Source organism: Lynx canadensis, chromosome B1 (genome assembly GCF_007474595.2).
Source record: "Lynx canadensis isolate LIC74 chromosome B1, mLynCan4.pri.v2, whole genome shotgun sequence".
Taxonomy (NCBI): domain Eukaryota; kingdom Metazoa; phylum Chordata; class Mammalia; order Carnivora; family Felidae; genus Lynx; species Lynx canadensis.
In genome coordinates, this window is record NC_044306.2 from 75,180,149 (window position 1) to 75,201,746 (window position 21,598).

General features: G+C 35.5%; 1 protein-coding gene across 6 annotated transcripts in view; it reads left to right on the plus strand.

Moving 5' to 3' along the window:
- Positions 1 to 21,598, plus strand: part of FBXW7 (F-box and WD repeat domain containing 7) — a 221,891-nt gene that overhangs the window by 127,328 nt on the left and 72,965 nt on the right. For 2 of the 6 annotated variants that reach the window (XM_030312915.2, XM_030312916.2), the window contains 2 exons: positions 1,333 to 1,382; positions 2,043 to 2,624. In XM_030312915.2, the coding sequence (XP_030168775.1) occupies positions 2,112 to 2,624 (513 nt within the window). In that variant the 5' untranslated portion in view covers positions 1,333 to 1,382; positions 2,043 to 2,111. Of the gene's footprint in view, positions 1 to 1,332; positions 1,383 to 2,042; positions 2,625 to 14,097; positions 14,161 to 21,598 lie in introns of those variants that run through there. The other 4 variants (XM_030312921.2, XM_030312914.2, XM_032592890.1 and 1 more) reach the window with 3 other exon arrangements.

Sequence of the window (21,598 nt, forward strand, 5' to 3'; positions counted from 1 at the left end):
TTTCTTCTCTTTCTTGATTACGTTTCAAACTTTTGTTTTGTACCAGATCACTCTTGTTAATGTACAGATACACTACACTGCTAGGTCTCCAGTCTTGAAGAATAAAAAATTTTCTTTTAATTCTGTTTTCCCTACCAGTTACCACTCCCTTTTGTTCTTTTTTGCAGCAAACTCCTAACTTGTTTGTACCTACCATCTCCGTTCTCTTTTCCTACTCTCTTAAATCTACTTTAATCAGAGTTCAACTAACAAAACTCCTATTACTAGTGACTTCCATGTTACTGAATCCAATGGTCAATTCTTTCTGTTCATCCTACTTGATCTATCATCAACAGTTGTCATTTTATACTTTGTCCTTCGGGGTATACTTTCTTTACCTGAATGTTTCGAAGATACCACCCATTCCCAGTACTCCTTGTTAGTTACCTTTGTTGGTTAGTCTTCTCTTTGAATGTTGGAGTGTCTCATAGCTCAGTCGTTGGAACTCTTCTCTTTCTATACTTACACTTCTAGTTGTAATTAGAATTAAAGAATTTTCCCCCCACACTACAGCTTATTTCTTAGCAAGTGTAGATTATAGAAAGTAAAATGAAATATTGCTATTTTAAAGCTATCTTTCAGACTTTCAAACCCCATTTCAAAACTTGCAGTGAGAACTGAGGCACTTTGGGAGATTTACCATCTAGTGGCAAGGGTTCGAAAAGTAGATAAGGCTGTTTTAATAAAGACCATTGTGATATAATGTAGTTATTCTTAGGACATGATAGAAGATGTATGTTGTATTTGTTTTATCTCATAAACCTATAAAGATATTTTTAAAAGGAGTTTTATATGAACTTGGGCAGTGAATTGGCATTATTTTATATGACCTCAAACATGTCCATATAGGTATCTGCAAAGGGTGAAATTTAGGAATGACCATTATGAAAAGATTTTATATCAGATCAAATTTTAGTGTCAGTCTATAAAACTTTTATAAAAGCAAATGTGTCTGATATATAGCATTTGAAAATGTAGTTAAAAAATAAGTTTTAGGTGCTTACAATACCACCACCCAAAAGCAGTTTGTATTTTGAAATCTTGTATTTATGCAGTTTAAAAATCATGTTGTGATCATGTAATTTCCCTTAGCATAATATAAACATCCATGCCCTCAAATTTTTAAAAATGAACATCGTGTTTAGGAATTGCACTATATGTATCCCATCTCATGGATTCCTTTTCTTGAACGTTTGGGTTTTGATTATTTTTATTTACATTTATTTTTATTTTTTGCTTTTGTGGATAAAGCTGCAGTGAGCATCCTTTGCATAATTTTTTTTTCTGTTTTAGGATTACTTCCTTAGGATAGATTGCCAGAAGTGGAGTTACTGGGTCAGAGGGTATGAACTTATGAACTTTTTTTCCTTTTTTAAAAAATAAAAGTAAAACTTTTTGTTTATTTACTGTCCATTCAATTTATATTCATTGTGAACGATGAAAATCATAATGAATTATACTTGGTGACTGTCGGAAAACTATGTCTTAAGGCAAGGTTCTATGATCAGAGAAGTTTGGGAAATTCCTAAGGTAAGAAGGCCTTTTTATCTTGGTTTACCTCAGCATTTCCTGAACTTAACTGAGCATTGAATGTTTTTTTTTTTTTTTTTTTTTTTTTGTTTTTATGATGTACTTCATAACATCTTTTGGAAGCTTTACAAAAGATATCATTTATGAACTGATTTAAAATTGAAAATGATTTTATTGGTTAAATTATGTTTTGTTGGTCAAAGCAACTAAATTATCAGGCTTCATTCTAAAATTGTTTAAAAGATTAAAATAAAGCTGTTTACTATGTGATTTTTGTGTCTGTCTTTATAAAGTGTCGTAATTTCTACATTTTAAACTTTATTGATTTCTAAAGAACATCTTAATGTCTCCATGGCATCAGATACTTTATAATCTTTAATGAAATTTGGAATATAGACCTAGGACATAAAAGTGGAAGATAATATAGATTGAACAAACCTTTTTCTCCCCCCCACCCCCATTTTTCCCTACAGAATGTGAAATCCTTTGCATCTTCTGATAGTCTAGCCAAGGTCCAAGAAGTAGCAAGCTGGCTTTTGGAAATGAATCAGGAACTGCTCTCTGTGGGCAGCAAAAGACGACGAACTGGAGGCTCTCTGAGAGGTAACCCTTCCTCAAGCCAGGCAGATGAGGAGCAGATGAACCGCGTGGTAGAGGAGGAACAGCACCAGCAGCAGCAGCAGCAGCTCCGACAACAAGAGGAGGAGCACACCGCAAGGAATGGTGAAGTCATTCGAGCAGAACCTAGGCTTGGAGACCAGAACGACTCCCAGCAAGGACGGTTGGAAGAAAACAACAATCGATTCATTTCGGTAGATGAGGACTCCTCAGGAAATCAGGAAGAACAAGAAGAAGATGGAGACCATGCTGGTGAGCAAGATGAGGAGGATGAAGAGGAAGAGGAAATGGACCAGGAGAGTGATGATTTTGATCAGTCTGATGACAGTAGCAGGGAAGATGAACATACACATAGTAACAGTGTCACAAACTCCACTAGTATCGTGGACCTGCCTATTCACCAACTCTCCTCCCCGTTCTATACAAAGACAACAAAAGTGAGTATATTTAGTTCACTGTTCCCCTGAGACGTTTACCTATCCACATTCATTGTAATGAAACTGTCCTCACGCTCTTTGTTATTACCACAAAATTTGTCATCAGATGTGTAGTAATAAAATGAATTAATTTTTGTTTTACAGAAAGTATTAGAAACAGAAGTACTGATAATGGCACAATCTTATTACAAACGGAGGGAAGGGTAATTGATCCTATTACTATGAAAAATCATTAATATCAAATTTTACCATAAATTTTATCCCTAGGACGGGTGTTAGTAGTTTGTGTGCAGCGGAGAGTGTTGCAGTGAAACACGATTTGTGTAAATCAAATCGTAAAGAAACTTTTCTTATTTACAAAATGCAGCTGCTGGGGTGGGCTGTGTATTCACAGGTGTCACTCCAAGGCACAAGTTATTGTCAAGTTTCTGCCACCACTTCCCTTATCTGCAATTTTTGTTTTCCTTCCCATTCCTAGAAGACAGCTCTGTTGTATGTGCCTTCTTATCTCATTCAGCTAGTAGTAGCCCATGGAGTTAGCCATAGTCTTGTTTCAAAAGGTAGGCAGACTTCTGTCTAAACCAGAGAAATCTTATCAACTCTGGGACTTGTTGATTAATCTAGTGCTAGAACAACATTTCCATTGGATGCAGTCCTTTGTGGCTATGCCAGAAATTAAGGACTGAAGTATACCAGTCAGTCATACTGTCTGTCATCTTTGCTACTAGATAGGCAGGGAGGTCCTGAAACATTGAAGTCGACTGAGATGGAAGGAGGAAGTGATTGGGCAGTTGCAGTAAATTTGGAATTGCCGGTGCTTGTTTGGGATGGCATGTGGGCTTCTTTCCTCAAAATACTCCTGGCTACTCCTTAAAATTGTGGTTATGACAAAGGGTGGGGATTGTAGAAGAAAAGAAGCAGCATTATTTCTCTCACTCCCCAATCTTTCTGTTGTAGTCTCTCCCCTTCCCTCCCAATTTAATATAGTCAAAATGAAATGATATAGTGCCTGGGCTTTACCTCAAAATAATACTGAAGGGGAGAAAAGGAGACAGTATAGATTGGTCATGAGTTGCTGATTGTTGAGGCCAGGTTACAGAGATTAGGGTGGGGGTGGCTCATGAGTATTCTTCTGTGTGGTTTTCAAAGTATGTTTAAAATATTCTATAATCGAAACATTTTTAAGTTGTAAGGAATATGAACACACATACACACTAACCCTAGAAAATGATAATCAAAGTTGTAAATAGGAGTTTTCTTTACATACTTGGTCTTGTTGACTAGCTCCTAAGTCAAGTAAGTGCTGACTTCTCCTCCTCATTGAATTTTATTTTCTCTGTATTTTGGTGCTGTTGAAATTACAGGAAATTCAATAAGACGTCAGGTACTTTTTGCTGGACTTAGAATTTAATCAATATTTTAGGCAGTGTTGCTATCTATGGTCTAAATTTAAAGAGGAGAGAAAGTGAAAAGAATTATATTCAGAATGAATGAGTTATGTAACACAAATTTGCCCCTCCCCCACCAACCAGGCTTCTACGCTCATAAATCTTTATGTTTGCATGCTGTTTGGTTCTTTATTTATCATTTGAAAATTAGATAAAAATCATGACTGTCCATGTAGAGTAGACTTATAAGTTAAACAGTTTTTGGTATGGAATATTTTCATTCAAATGATAGCTTACTTACTTTACAGACATTAAAATGAATAATGTCCGTAGTAGTCTATCCTCTTGTTCTTATTTGCTTATTTTTAAATTTTATAGTGAATCAGTGATTTAGCCCATAAAAAATATACAAACAGATGTAACATCGTCTCCCTTAATGTAACTTGACCTGGAATAAAATGTCTCAGGAACTAGGTTTAATACTTGAATTGCTGTATCATTTTTGCTTAAGGTTGTGAAACTTTAAACTCCTTCTAAAACATGTTTATCCCTAATTTACCTAGCCTGTCTGCAAGTTTAGATTTTATTTAGTTGGTTTGAGAAGGGGCTGACTTCAGTAGTGATTTATATCCATTCTTGCCATCTCTGTCTCAAGGTGTTGAAGTGCTTTGAATCTCTACCCCTAATAGCTACAGCCTGGTTTGTTGGTAAGGCTAAGACCTTTTACAATGCAGTCCACCCAGCTTCTGTCCCCCAGATCTCTTGATCTCTCCCCCTCAAGGTTACTACATTAAAAGAGGGGGTTTCTACCTCTCTTTTTCTTGAGGATTCAAGTGGAAGAACGGGGCTTAATATTTTACTGCATTATCTTGTTTAAGAAAGAAGTTTAATTGAAACTAAGCATTGTTGAACAATGCAAAGCTATCAGTGAGTTCTGCTATATTTTAAAGACAAGAAAGCCAGCTAGACAAAACATATAGTTTTCCAAAAGGAGAAGTCATTAGATTGTTCTGTAGGAAAACTACCAGTACACAGGTTTGACAGATGCTTTATCTTTTTTTTCCCTTCAAGATGAAACTGTAAACAGAACTTTTAGGTGTATTTTATGTAGTTATATTGTTACCTCCTTAAAAACAAAGTAACAATTTTAAGCAGTTTTTTCCTAGTGTCTCTCAGGTCATGAAATGCAAGATATTGTGCAGTCCACACAAGGCCATAGGAGTGGACTGAGTACTAGCAACTGCAGGGTTAGATGTGTATATGTGCATGAGTGTGTGTATGTGTGTGTGTGTGTGTGTGTGTGTGTGTGTCTGTATAGGTATGCTGTGTACATACTTTTGATATGTTGTTTATTTTGAGGTCATTTTCCTTCACAAATATGGCAAGAAGAATATAAACTATTTGACTGCCAAGGCAGCAATGCCCTTCTACAATGAGGTATTTTGAGCTTCATTTGGCCCATTTTCCTTTTTTCTATTCTTGAAACTCTTCTTTAGGATCATTCCCAGAGTGCTTTATTTTCTCACCAATACTTTACAGATTTCACCTGTTACTTCATTGCTTAAGAAGAAAATGTTGGTCACTCATGTATATAATAAATCTTAATATAGTAAATAAGGAAAGGCTCTCATTATTTCAAATATAGAACTGTAGATTGCGAGTAACTTGTTTTGTGAGTGTTCCGCAAGACCAGCAAACATTTCTAATACATTTTAACTTGATAGACGAGCAATGTCTTGCAATACGAGTACCATGTGATGCCAAACGTCACATGATCACAACTCGCTTTGATATACTTCCTAGTGCTTTGATTACAAGCATGTTTCCGGAATGAATTATGCTCCCAAACCAAGGTTTTACCGTATTTTTATTTTGGAGCAGCTTTAAATTTTGATCATTCTAAACATAAAACACTTCAACAGACTTTACCCTTGGCCACAGTTTCTTTTAAGTCTTCTTAAACTGTGACTTTTAAGAAGAGTAGTGGTATAAGAATCATTTTTAAACCCCCCCCTTTTAATGTTAATATGGGATTAGCCTTTTACTTTACAGTTTTATCCAACATATCTTTCACGTGTTTGTTTTTTTTGGGGGGGGGGTGCAGTTTCTTAAATATACCCTGGCGCCAGCTATACTTACTTATTCAGTCATTCCTGAACATGCTGTATATGCAAATATATTAATGAGAAAATCCACTTTTGGTCTTTCCTTGCCTTGGTCTTTTCTTTGAAAACATACTGAAACTATCAAAACTCTTAGGACAGTCTTTTTTTCCCCCTAGTCACCAAAGATTTGTTCATATGGGAACCTACCTAATAATGTACATTAGAAATTTCAGACCATCTTAATGTTAAAAGTCAAGTGTAAGTGCAGTCAAGAATTGGTATTTATTAAGCCCGTATACTGTTTGCAAGTTCCTGTGATAGATAAGTAAGTAGAAGTTACAGAGAGACCAAAAATGACACTGTAAGTGACCAGAGATTTTAATCCAGATCTGCCTAATTTAACAAAACAAAACAAAACAAAACAAACAAAAAAACCCCCACACCTTTCTTTCCATGTGCTATGCTGCCCCTTATGGTAGAATTTGGAAAATATTGCTACACAAGATTCTCAGCAGAACTACAAGTCTATTCAGGTTCTAGACTCTGGAGTGTGATAACTTTCTAATACAGTGTTGCATTTGAAATCATTAGGGCTCAGTTAAGTGGTTTTCTGTGTGGTATTTAACAAAAATTATTGAAGATATAAAGGTTCAAGGCTAAAATTGTAACAAGAAGAAATGACAGTGAAATTTGAGATTGGAAAACAGGTATCACTTTTCCAGAGTACACCAAACCTGTTTTTAACCAAGAGTTCTGTACTATTTCTGTAAATTTGACTAGTCTGCCTATAAATTCTAAAGTCAACTTGCTTCCTCAGATAGGAATGCTCATGTTTTCAGTTTTAACTCCCTCTGTGCAGGCTTATGTAAAAAAAAAATAAATAAAGAAAGAAAAAATCTTGGCGTGCCAGGGTGGCTCAATCCGTTAAGTGTCTGACACTTGGTTTTCACTCAGGTCATTATCTTATGGTTGTGAGATTGAGGCCTCATTGAGCTTGTGCTGGGTGTGGAGCCTACTTCAGATTCTCTTTTTCCTTCTTTTGCCCCTCCTCTGCTTGTGTGTGTGGGGGGGGGGGGTGGGGGTGGGCGGATTTGTTTTCTAAGGAGATGTCCAGCCCATACATAAAACTCTTTTGACATGTTTAATGCAGAGTAGCAACTCATTTTCCACTAAAATGAAAAGCAAATGAGGTTACCATTAGACCAAGTCTTTTGTATTCTCCTGATGTTTTCATGAACAAAACCATGCTTGAGCACCAGTTTCTGCTTCTTCCATGCCTGTCTTGTTGTCTTCCATCTGTTGTCACATAATTTTGTTCCTTAACCTCAAATTAGTCTATTTTTTCCCATCCTGACTGTTAGATTTCTCCTAGTAACTAAACAGCTTTTTTATCCTTTTTGCCTCAAATAAGAAATAAATGTCTATTAAAATTGACAAAAGTCTGAGGCTTTTTCTTGTTTCTAGATTCTAAACAGTAGAGAAATTGGGCACAATGATCACTAGGGGACCAGATTAGGGGATCAGAATGACAGTTTTGTTTCTAGTCTTCCATTCTCCAACCACTCTTTTGAACAAGAGCTCCTGAGAAACTTTGTAGGACAATGTGACTAACATCTGAAATCTAACAGGCTGTAAATTCTATTCTGTTGAATGTAGAGTTCTAGAGAGTGATGTCTGCTTCAGGAAGTCCCTAGCCTTCCTTGTCTTGTTCTTGTTAAGACAAAGAACTTAAATTCAAATTGTGTTAGGTGTAAATACATCCAGAGAGCAACAAGAGCTATGTAAGGCAGTCATCTTGAATAACATCCACTAGTAAACATAGCCCAGTGAATAGAGCCTTGCTTCCCACCTTTGTGAAGGAGGATACCATAGAAATATTCACTTTGCCCAGTTTAACCCAATTTTAAACACATGGATTTGGGGCTCCTGGGTGGCAGAGTCGGCTAAGTGTCCAGCTCTTGATTTCAGCTCAGGTCGTGACGTCATGGTTTGTGGGTTCGGGCCCTGCATCGGGCTGTGCGCTGACATTGCAGAGCCTTCTTGGGATTCTGTCTCTCCCTCTCTCTCTGCTCCTTCCTCACTTGTGCATGCATTCTCCCTGTCTCCTGTCTCTCTCAAATAAACGTTAAAATTTTTTTTAAAAAACTTTAGAAAAAAACCCACGTGGATTCACTCATATGTGGAATTTAAGAAATAAAACAAACAAGCAAAGGCAAAAAAGAGAGGCAAACCAAGAAACAGACTCTTAACGACAGAGAAAAAACTGGTGGTTACCAGAGGTGAGGTGGGTGGGGGGATGGGGAAAATAGGTGATGGGGATTAAGGAGTGCACTTGTGATGAGCACTGGGTGTTGTATTGAAGTGTTGAATCATTAAATTGTACACCTGAAAATATTACACTGTGTGTTAACTAACTGGAATTTAAATAAAAACTTTAAAAAATAAACATGTGGAGAGGATAGTGGAAGTGGAGGGAAGGGGACACCCTGGAGAAGATGGGTTTTCCCTTAAAGTGGTAGAGTGAAAATAACTTTTCAGATTTGAACTTGAATTCTGATTGTGCCACCTATTATATGACAATGATCTCATGGACTGTTTCTTTATCTGTAAAATAAGACTATAATACCTACTTCTCAGGGTTTTTATAAGGATTAAGTAAACAAACAAACAAACAAACAAAAATATATATATATATAAAGCAAGTAAGTACTGTAGTGCCTGGGACACTCAGGTGTCAGTTGACAAATGAAGGCTTGTGACCTTATTTCTGTTTATCTGTCTCCTATCCCTCACCCTTAATCTCACAAATACACTTCACTCCCCACAAAGGAAACAAGTCTTGTGGTTTTTTTTAATGACCTTTAGAGTTCAGTCATCATATCACCCTCTAGTGGAAAAAAATATAAATAAATAGATAAATACTTGGAAGAGTATAGTTGTGGATTGGGAACAAACTGTAATAAGCTGAGCCCATCTCTGATAAAAATAAAAATGTGACCTAAATTTCCAAGGGAATGCTATTCACAGATCTTCCCAGTTGATAGGTATATGCAATTTCCTTTAATTAGAATTTGTCAAGTTTCTCTAAACTTCATTCTTTTAAAACATGTTTGTTTATTTTTAAGGTTTATTTATTTTTTGAGAGAGACCAGAGACAAAAAACCAACATTTTTGTTGGTGATGGGGAAGATGGTATGAAGAGGATAAAGGAGTGTATATCATCATGGGTTCTGTTTTCACTTTGCTGGATAACTCCAAAATTATGTCTTGAGCGCTCCTCATTCACCCAAGCCTCAGTCCTGCATTTCCAGTTGTCTCTTGGGCATTGTCATCTGAGTGATCCACTGAATGCTAAAATTACTATTTCTTCATACCAATTTTTAATTTTCCTCCTCAGATTTTCTGGTCTCTGTTAGTATCCTGATTTTCTTCTGGTCCTTTGGTGGAAAAATGGTTTGACTTTTTCTTATCTTCTAAACCTATAGGCCCACTGAAGAGTTTAACAGACTTGAATACTTGGTCTTCCTTTTACTTACCCCCAGGTGCTGTAAGATCCAAATTGGACAGTCCATGTTTTTAAAAAATGTTAGCAGCATCTTTGCTTATGTTTCTTTTTCTTTGCTTAGGCTACAATGTGATGTGCTTGACAATGAGTTAGCAGTATGAATGATTGGATGAATTTTTTAAAAAACGGATTTTTATCTCTGTATGGATTAGTAACCTCAATGTAAATATCTGGTGACTGATTTCCCACTAATGAAGTCAAATCCATAATTGGACATTTGAAGTCTTTCACAATCATACTGTAGTGTCTTTCTACCTGATTTCATTTCCATGGATCCACTTGCTTTTGATGATCCCTGTTTCTCTCTAGCTGGCCAGATCCTTCAAACCCAGGTCTGATTCCATCTCTATTTTTATATCTTCTTAGAATTAGAAAAGTCATTGAACTACTTTTTGATTCTTTACACAGTTCATTTGGTATTGCCTTATGACTTTTGGGTAAGTTTTGTCTTGAGTTGACATTTCCTACTTTTTTTTTTTTTTTTTAACAGTAGAAATTTGATGTATTTGTCTCTAGTGCTAATTTAGGTTGAGAGTTACAATTCGCAAATTGTAATGTGAAACAATTCTCATTTCACCTCTTAAGATGTACCCAGGCTAGACTATAAATTATAAATAAGCATGGCATTTAAATTTAGATTAAAACTCAAATATGCAATATAAAGATAGTTACATTGAAGAATGTTACAATACAATTAGCCATTCTAGGGTAAGACTCTCCTGAGAAGTTAAAATTCCAATTTAAGAACCATATTGCTAAGATGCAGAAATTAATTGAAGGCAACTTCTATAACCGTTAGCAATCATCTCTTTGAAGAAAATTTAACAACAGGAAAATACTTAAAAATATAATGTTTGCTGAAAATATAGAACTCAAAACTGTGTATACAGTATGATCCTACTTATGAAAGAAACATACATTAAACCTGTATATGCATGGGAAAAGATCAGGAAGAAACCACATGTTAGGAATTCCCTCTGAATATGGTTATTTCTATTATATATTATATACTTTTCAGAATTTCCCAAGCTTGCTACAACAAGCGTATATTACTATGATTTATTAAGAAATAAACTGTATCTCCTGGAAACTAGTTCGTATTTTACTTAGTCCTTTAAATAACTTCCATAATAATGCTCCAATAGAAGATTGAATAGAAAGGACCCCTCATACAGAAGGGCATTATATAATGATATCTTCATAAAAATGCAACTGAATATACTGGAAAGCAATGAACTCTAAGAGTTCTTTGTGTAACCAATTCTTCGTATCTCTGGAACTCAGGTACCACCCTGGCAATTTTCTAAGGTCAACTTCCCACATTTTTACAAGAGTAACAGTTAGTATAATAGTACCTTTTTTTAATTTTCAAGACATTTATTTATTTGTTTATTTATTCAAAATGTTTATTTTTGAGAGAGAGCGTGAGTGAGGGAGGGGTAGAGACAGAGAGGGGGACAGAGGATCTGAAGCGGGCTCTGCCCTGACAGCAGCCAGTCTGTGTGGGGCTCAAACTCCCGAACTGTGAGATTATGAGCTGAGCTGCAGTCAGACGCTCAACTGACTGAGCCACCCAGGTGCCCCAGGACATTTATTTAATACGTAGTTTCTTTAGAGAGTTACTTAGAATAGCCTTGACAGCAGTTTTGGCTGTCCATGAGACGTGAATATCATTTAAAAATCTTTCTATAGGCAATTTCAGAGTCTTTTAAAACATATTTCTAAAGTGCTCTACCGGGAAGTCACCAGTGCTTTCCCTCCCCTCCGCTATTCCCAACCCCGTTTCTTCAAACTAAGTAATGTATTTAAACTGCTTAGGTTTTTCCTCCTAATTTTAAGCCTCCTGAGATAATGTCTGAATGAGAGGGGACCTTTGAGGTCGCCAAGTCCAAACTTGTGCCTTTGGCTTTAGCAGTAGACTTGGACTTCAAAATGAAGTCATCACAAAGAAAAACTACAGTGTGAAGTAATGTATTTTTAGACAGTTCTACATGATGACATCTGTTACTCTTCTTTGGTCCTTGTTCTTCCATCTAGAGCAGTGACGGCCCTTCTTCTAGAAGACTGGCTGTCATATTTATCCATAATCTTTTCTGCAGATTGAATCCCTTCAGTGAGTTTTCCAGGGTCACCCTCCTTGTTGCTCTTCTCTGGACAGGTTACTCTTGAAGTGTTATGTCCCATAGTCAACGTGGTGCTGCTGACATGTAGTAGAGCCTGACTATTACTGTTCCTGTTCTGAACCTCATCAATATAATGAAATAGCATTGATAATGATATTAATAGTGACAATAAACCATTTATTGAACACCACTTACTCTGTGTTAGGACATTGTGGTACATTCTTTCCTTATAGAATCTCATCCTGTTATGTAAGTTCTAATTTTTATCCCCATATCAGAGATGAGAAAGAAGAGGTAAAGTAATTCATCATTGGCCAGTCAGCTGATTAGTAGTAGTGGAGCTAGGATTTGAACCCAAATATCATTCTGGGTCCAGATTGCAATTTGTTAAAATTTGAAAATTCAGTGAAACTGTAATTTTAGGAGGAGGTGGACTGTTGACTAACCCATAAAGCTACCACCCTAACATTTGTTTTCATGCCACCAAAAGTTACCCCAACTTAATCTCTGCTCCCATGGTATATTTAGTATGACTCATATCACATTGTATTAAAATTGTTTTGCTGCCTCCCTGTTATTCAAGCCCTTTGACTTCTTATTTATCTTGCCTAATAATGTTTGTCAGGTATAAGATGCCCCACTACCTAATAACTTGTCAGTAAATAGTGAATAAAGTTACATATTACTTAAAAGTCCTTGACTACATGGATACGTATTTTGCATAAACAGTGATCAGTGTATATGCCGTTTTGTATTCCTGCTTTTAGCAACATTTATGTGCAGGTTTTTATGTAGACATAAGTTTTCAACTCCTTTGGATAAATACCAACAAGCATGGTTGATAGATCATATGGTAAGAGTATGTTTAATTTTGTGAGAAACTGCCAAACTGTCTTTCAGAGTGGCTGTACCATTTTGCTCTTCCACCAGCAATGAATGAGAGTTGCTATTGCCAGCTTTTGTTGTCAGTCTTTTGGATTGTGGCCATTCTAATAGGTGTGTTGTGATATCTCATTGTAGTTTTAATTTGAAATTTTATAAAGACATGATGTTCAACATCTTTTCATATGTTTATTTGCCATCTTCTTTGAGGTGTCTTTTTAGATCTTTTTTTGCCCATTTTTTAATTGAGTTGTTCATTTTCTTATTGTTGAGTTTTAAGAGTTCTTCATATATTTTGTTCAGCAGGCCTCTATCATATTGTCTCTTGCAAATTTTTCTCCCAGTCAGTGGCTTGTGTTCTCATTCTCTAGTCATTGTCTTTCACAGAGCAGAAGTGTTTAATTTTAAGGAAGTCCAGGTAATCAATGATTTCTTTCATAGACTGTGCATTTGGTGTTGTATCTAAAAGTCATCATCATACCCCCCCAGGGCCATCTACATTTTCTTCTATGTTATCGTTTAGGAGTTTTCTAGTATGTGTTGTGTATTTAGGTCTATGATCCATTTTCAGTTAATATGTGCACGTGCATGGCCAGTTGTTACGGCACCAGTTGTTGAACAGTCTTCGCCTCACTGTATTATCTTTGCTTCTTTGTCAAAGATTAGTTGAATATATTTATGTAAGTCTGTTTCTGGGCTATTTTGTTCCTTTTTGTTTGTTTGTTTCTTGTATCCACAAGATTTTTTCCGGGTAACCTGTGGGAGTCATCACTGGATAGCTCCTCTCTGTTGAATCCCAACCCTCGAGTGTATAGTCTGGGCAGGTAATGTTAGGCAGACTTCTGTGCTGGAAAGAATAGGAGGTAAGAAGAGCTGTCTGTCTTCTCTCTCTCATTTACTAGGCATAATCCTTGGGCTCATCCACCAACCTCCTTGAGCCTCAGTTTCTTCACCATTAAACAGGAATAGGGTAGCTGTCCTTACTGCAAAAGTGTTGTATGGAGTTTAGATGAGACAATAAATGTGAAATGCTTTTCAAATTTTATTTATTTCTTTATTTTAGCATTTTTAAAGTTTATTTATTTATTTTGAGAGAGACTGCGCCAGCAGGGTAAGGGCAGAGAGAGAGAGACAGAGACAGAGAGAGAAGGAACAGTGTGGAGCCTGATGTGGGGCTTAAACTCACAAACCATGAGGTCGTGACCTGAGCCGAAGTCATGATTGGGGTGCTTAACCGACTGAGTCACCCAGGTGCCCCTGCTTTGCAAATTTGAAAAAGCCGTACAGACATAGGAGATGATCATTTTTATTGTCCTCTTTATTTCTACGTTAGGTGACATGACCACAAACAAGGCAGGGATATATCCAGTGTTGCTCTTCGTTTATTTTTTCTTATTCATTTACTTTTAGGGTTTCTTTTTTTCCAGTCAAGATATGCATCTTTGCCCTTGTGATCAGTGAGGGATTCCTTCCAACATGATAAGAGGTGAACGTAAGTGCAGATAAGCTCATTATTGCAAGTTTCAAGATCTACTTACAGTGGAACACTACTTGTGCATTATCAAGAAAGCAAGTTTGGAAAGGAAATGACATTTTCCTTTTTGATTTGTTCTCTTACCAATACAACACTGTCTTGATTATTGTAGCTTTATAGTAAGTCTTGAAGTTGGGTAGTATCAATCTTCTTTGTTCTTCTCAGCCCTTGTGGGTCTTTTGCCTCTCCACATAAACTTTCGAATCTGCTTGTTAATATCAATAAAATAACTTGCTGGGATTTTGATTGGGATTGCATTGAATCTGTAGATCAAGTTGGGAGGAACTGGCAACTTGACAATATTTAGTCTTCCTATCCAAGAACATGGACTGTCTCTTTACGTAGTAGTTAACTCTTTTTTAATATCTTTTATTAGAATTTTGTAGTTTCCTTCATCAGATCTTATACATATTTTGTTAGATATACTTAAGTATTTATTTTGGGGGGGTGCTAATGTAAAAGGTAATGTGTTTTTAATTTCAGATTTGCCTGTTCATTGCTGTTACAGGAAAATGATGGACTTCTGTGTATTTACTTTGTATCCTGCATTCTTGCTGTAATTGCTTATTAGTTCCAAGAGTTTCTTTCTTGATTCTTTCTGATTTTTGACATAGGTGATACTCTCATTTATGAATAAAGGCAATTTTATTCTTCCTTCCTAATCTGCAAATCCTTTATTTCCTTTTCTTGTCTTAACTGCATTAACTAGGACTTCTAGTATGATGTTGAAAAGTAGTAGAGAGTGGGGTGCCTGGGAGGCTCAGTCAGTTAAGCATCTGACTCTTGGGTTTAGCTCAGGTCATGATCTCACAGTTCATGGGTTTGAGTCCCACTTCAGGCTCTGCACTGACAGCAGGGAGCCTGCTTGGGATTCTCTCTCTCCCTCTCTCTCTGCCCCTTCCCTGCTCGCACGCACATGCTCTCTCTCACTCTCTTTCTCTCAAAAATAAATTAATAAACTTAAAAAAAATTGATTTAAAAAAAAGAGAGAAGTAGTAGTGAGAAAGAAAATCCTTGTCTCATTCCTGATCTTAGTGGGAAAGTTTCTTACCATTAAGTGTGGTATTAGTTGTCAGGTTTTTCAGATGTTTATCAGGTTGGTGAATTTTTCCTCAATTCCTAGTTTGGTAAGAACCTTTGTATCTTTTATTCTTTTAAAGGTAATTATTATATGTATAATATATACAAAATTCAAAAACCTTCTTATTTCCTTCATCTTGTTTCTACCCTACTCTCTACCTGAGAAATGAGGTTTATTTGATATTTCTGAGCATAGAGGAATTTGGGTTACTTTGATATCTTCGCTTAAGCTTTTTCCTCATCTTTTAAATGTCTTCTGTCCTCATCAAGATCCATTCAGAGCGCACCTTCTTTAGGAATATTTCATAGAAATCTGAGCAAAATTCTAGATCTCCATTAGCTCTTTGTTTTTAACTTATATTGTGGTAATTATAGTCACTTTTTTCCTAAAATTTCTGTGTATTTAGATTGTTGACAGACCTGATTCTCTGAGATTCTCTGTGTCTTAAAGGACCTTGTACTCTGCATACAGAAAATGCTTAAAAAACTTGAACTTTCAGAAAACAAAATCTTTATGTATTTTGACAAACACTGTCCAATTTAATCCTGTTCCACTTAATGTAAACATTTACAGGTTTTTGAATCTGAGGATAAAACTTTAAATTTGTCCCTTTTAGATTTTCTAATTTGTAATTTTCCATTGTGCCTCCATTCTCACTCAGTTTCCATTTCACTCCTTCTTAATGAAGGATTATTTCATCACCAAGATTATTTTATCAAGATTCTGTCTTCTAGCATTTTCTATGTTCCTCCCAGTTCTGTAGTTCTCAATGCATATGTATCCACATCCAAATAATTAAATCAGTAATATTTTCGGTGAGGAAATGAAAGCTAGGTTGAGACCTTAAAGGCTAGGTAGGAATTAGTGTTGTGGGAGGCTATAAAGAAATGAAAATAAGGAATCATAACTTTGAATAGTGGCAGAAGTTTTAGAAATAAGTATAGAGCCTTTCTAGGTGACTCTTTGAATATATTCCAGATGTCTGTGTGGGTTTATATTGGGCAAATTTATTTAAATTTTCTTTGTTTACAATTTGTTTCTTAATGGTTTGCCAATAGCTAATGGGTACTTTAAAAGATTGTTTACAGAGTTTCCATGGCATAGGCAACTTACCTTCCCTTGACATTTAGAGGACTGATCTTGGTGCCAAGTACAGGAACTTCACAATATCTTCCTATAGTTTCTAAAGTTTTAGCTTGGAAATATTATTTGCTTAATGTTACATGAAGTGAATGAGATAGCAGAGAGTTTAATTTAGATTTTGTTCATATACCAGTCACCCCCTCCCCATCTTTTCCTCCCCAAAACTTCAGTATATAAAAACAATATTTAAAAAAATAAGGCAACATAAATTTTAAAAATATTTACAAATCTATAATAAACTTGGGTCCATTTTGAAATTAGTGTTTCACCAACTTTAATTTAGACAGTAGTTATTGATTACTAAGCCTTTTATCAGTGATTACAATCTTAAGAATCTTATTAACAAGATTCTTTTCTGCTTATAAGTCTTCTTTTTAGTTTGACTCTTATCCTAGAATCTCAATCCTTCTTTGACTTCTCTTCTGGGGAACAGTTTTCATGTATTTCCTTGCTTTGTTTGCTATATTGAATCTCTTATCTATAAATTATGATAAGAGAAAATCCAGGTTGGATGAATTATAGAAGTAGAACACAGAGGAAAAGTATGGTTAGAGAATATAAATTAGCTGTGTTTTAAATACCTAATTTGTAGTCATGATACTATTATTTTTGTTTCTTCTTTGAAAATGGCCTTAAATTCAGTGCTGTTTAGTTTTAACTGAGAAATGCTGTTTGTTTGTTTGTTTGTTTTCTATTTAGCGTTGGGATTTTTTAATGGGAAAATGTTTAAAAGCATTTCAGAATTCTTTTAGTGAACCCTCTAAATGTGGGTAGTAGTTTCAAAGAAGGCACAGGCAAGTAAAGCCACAAGAGGTACAACTTAGGTTTTTGTGGAAGTCATACATGAGTATGTTTAAGCATATTTAGTAAATCAGAGAAAGTTTACTATGAAATATCATATAATAATTAAGAATTCATCTGTTTCTTCATTGAACACTAGAGGGCCATATAGTACCTTATTGTTATTGATTGAGCTGCTTTTAACATATTTAAATATATGTAGTAATTGCTTGTCTCTCTTCTACTTTGTGTCCTAGTACAGTTTCTTGCTCAGAATTTGAAAATAATATTTAGAGTGGTTATGTGCATTGATATGTGAGATACCTAGAATTGTCCTTTTTTATTTGTAACCAGGCACTGTATATCTTTATCTGGCTGTTTTTAAACAGCAATAACAACAAAAAGTGAAGAAAGTAAACGTTGGGATGAGTGTACATATGTGCATAAACTTTGCTTTGAGAATATAAGAATGTTTTTAAGAAATTTCTCAAGTAGCTGCACATAAATGCAATAAAACCCAAAAGTCTTGTCATTGTTAACTGCTCTGGGCTTCCTCAACATACATGTGAGGAAAGAATGATCCCTCCAAGCTATCGACTCCAAATTTCCTCTTGTGTGAGCATTGAAGGTAATTTTGCATGGTGTAATCACCTCAGCATCCTGAACTAAAAAAGAATATTTGAACAGATGATTGTTCTTCCTCATTTTCTTTTGGTTGCTTGGGGTGAGAAAATGAAAACTGTAATCCACAAGGTCCAAATATATCTGATGAATGAGTGTGGAGAAAGTCATGATTGAGCCAGTAAGATTACTCAGGCTCTTAGGAACTGCTGGGTGTGTGTATGTGTCAGGACCCACGTGCACGCTACTGTGCATGTGTGTCTTCCCAAAAAAGTGTGAATATTCAGTTAAAAAAACCCATAAACATTGTACAGGCTCCAGAAACTGGCTTTGAGTTACATTTAACCTATAGACTACAACTGATCTTATTCGTCTCTTTTTTTTTTTTAATTGAAGTATAATTGACATATTGATCTTTGATACCTTGTAAAGGAAGTTCAACATCTCAAGTAGAGCCTTGGTTAAATTTTTATTTCTCCCCCTAAATATACTTTAAAGAAATAATGACAAGTTATTATTTATTGTGCTTATCAGTTGTCATTTTAATTTTTATATTATGTTTTCAGAGGAGAAAATAAGGACATTTTCTCTTTAGCTACTATTTTTACTTTTTGTAAAGAAAGATTTGGTAGAACTCAATGAAACACATTGTTTACACGTAGAGGGGAGCATGTAAGAGGATTCATGTGACAGAAGGGGCAATAATACATTTAAAGACTTAACCTTATTTTTTTGAGTTTCTCTCCCTTAGATATGTTAATTTTAATATCTTAAATCGTTATCTCAAATTAGTACTATAATGAAGTGATAAATTGTAGTCTTTAGTTCTGACTTTTCCTGAAGAGATAGTCCTGTTGAATACTGATGACCTTCTATTCAATTTAAAATCATTGCTTTGTAAATGTATTCTTTAACTGATAAAGTTATATTTTCTTTGTGTTTGCGGCGTTTTTTGTCAGTCTAGTTTTCTCAAAACGTTTATTGCTGTCTTTTTGACAGACATGAGCTTAAGTGGTTAAACACTGAGCTTGAATTCTGATCTTTTTGTTCAGATGATGAAATTAGCTATTCATAGTATAATCTACTTGGTGAATGTTCTGTGGTCCAGAGTATAAAACAAGTAAAAAGAAGAGATCAGTATCTGGTTATGGTGAGAGACACTTGAATGGCTTCTTCCTTGAGGAGAGATATTAGATGCTATTGATGAAGACATTAAAGTATCTTTTCAGCATGTATCTGGAGAAAACATTGCCTTATTAGTTAAAATTGAGTTCAGGTTAGCAATATGACTGCACCGAAAGAACTGCTATTTTTCTTCTAAGATGTGCCACAATTTTATATTAACTTTTGTGGGAATGGGAGGGAGGAATGTGTGGCATTTAACATTACTATGCTAAATACCTGCATCCACCGTAAGGGCATTTCATTTCTAAAAGGTTAATGCAAGAGGGGCAAGTGCAGAATTGAATGCATGTGGTGTTTTACAAAGGTAAAAGATCACTTTGATTCCTTCAAAAGGCAGAAGGTTTGGGAAAATCAGGTTAGTATGAGTAGTAGAAACATTTCTAGAATCTCATTCACCTGTATTGTAAGTAGTTTCCATCAGTGATTCCTCGATCATACTGAAATGATTTTCAACCAGAGAATTTTCTTAAGCTCACTTCCCCATATCACAGTTTCTAGGAGACACAAACTCAAGAGATCATCAGGGTCAGAAAAGTAATTTAAGTTAATTTAATTGACTAAACATAAGACCCAGAGAGCCAGAGCATTTCTGAAAGGGGTTAGTGTGAAAATTGCAATCCTAATATTGCCTTATTTTTCAATTTTTTGAAAAGTCACTGGAATTCTAGAATTGTTAAGTTTTTTATAAGTTGGTGTTTTTCACCAGGTCCAAGTTTTTCAAAAGCATTTCTTAGGCTGGTTTGACCTATGGACCACCAATTTTTCACTAGACATGATACGAGGGAAAAGAGTGTGCTGTTCATCACTCATTGCATAATTAAAATAATTTGCATCAGTATAGATCCATTAAGAGCATGAGGTTGTTTGGAGTAAAAGTACAGCATTTACATAGCCCATTAAGTGCCTTAATCAGTGACTTGAGGACTTTTTTCTTTATGAATTTAATGTACTAGTTTTAGGTGTTAAACTGCCAAATAAATTGGCCTCATTTCAAAGAAATGTATCCTAATTTCCACAGGTAATTTGAGATGGCCTATGTGTAGGAGAAACACATAGAATAAAATGATCAAATGTACATGAAAATTAGTACCAGGGAAAATACTGGAGTAGATTATGAAGACCAAGCCAGGAGAAAAGATGAGGAAAGAATTATGATGAAATGGAGTAAGGTTGGCCACTCATAAGGGCCTGTACCAGTGTTCTTCAAGGTGTGACCCTAGACTAGATGTGTCAGAAACATCTGGAGAGCTTACTAATGATGCAAGTTGCTGGGTTACATTTCAGAACTACTTAACCAAATCGCTTGGGTTGGGATGTGCATTTTTAATAAACTCCCACATGATTCTAATACAGATTAAAGTTGGCAAAATACTGGCCGATAACCTTGTCTCTCTGTTTCCTTGTGATTAAAATGAAGAGGAGGATATGCTGGTCCTCTCTAAGAAAGAGAAAACAAGTCAGTCTCTCTCTCTCTCTCTGTCTCTCTCTCTGTCTCTCTCTCTGTCTCTCTCTCTGTCTCTCTCTCTCTCACACACACACACACACACACACACACACACACACACACACGTAACCCCTTTTCCTAATATATAAAAGGAATTTCTCACATGGGGCTTCATGAGTGATTCAATAGACTGTGCCCTCAATAACATATCTATAACAAATGCAAATGCTTATGAATAGCAGTAAGCAGAGACTATGATCTCTGTAGTCACACTGGGAAGTTTTCAATTATTAGCTCTGTAACTTCGTGGCAATTTGACCTTGGGCAAACTGTTAATTTCTCTTGTAGAGTTATCTTAAGGATGATAGTAGCATCATCAGTAATACAGTGTTGAGAGGATTCAATGAGACAGTATACATAAAGTACTTAGAAAAGTGGCTGGTAGATAGTAAGTCCTTAATGAGTATTAGGTATTGTATTTCATAAGATTTATTATTGTCAGGTTATACGATCATACTAAAACTGACTTAACTACTTACTCCAGGCTAGGTAACATGCTATGCAGAATATTTTTATTTCCAAAGATACTTATCTCTTAGATACATTGAAACTATTCCACTGATTTTTGCCTAAATTATTGTGACTTTTAGCACTGAGTCCAGCTGTTTGATATTTATAAATTTTGCCCCTGCTAACCATGAAGCACTTTTGCTAACAGATTTTTTTTTCTCCTTCTAATTGGTTGTTAATGTTAACCCTAGAAGGAATTTGAAAGAGAACCTGAAAGTAAATTTTGGTGGTATTGGGGCTTTGAGTCCTCATGTGAAAATGTTCAGAAGGGGTGGAAATGCTAGTTCTATTCTATAATGATATGTGGGTGTTCTTGAACTGAATAGCTGGAACTAGAATAAATGCAAAAGAAGATTCTCTTTGGTACTTCTATAGAAATCCTATAATTAATTTCTGCTTAATACTACAGAAATACCTAAATTTCTCACAGTTAAGAGATGATTATAAACAAATGATAGCAGTCATTATGAATGGAAGAATAGTTTTCAGTCAGGTTGAAATTATTTCTATTTCGGATGCATTCTAGAGAGCACATTTTGTAAAATGTTGGTAT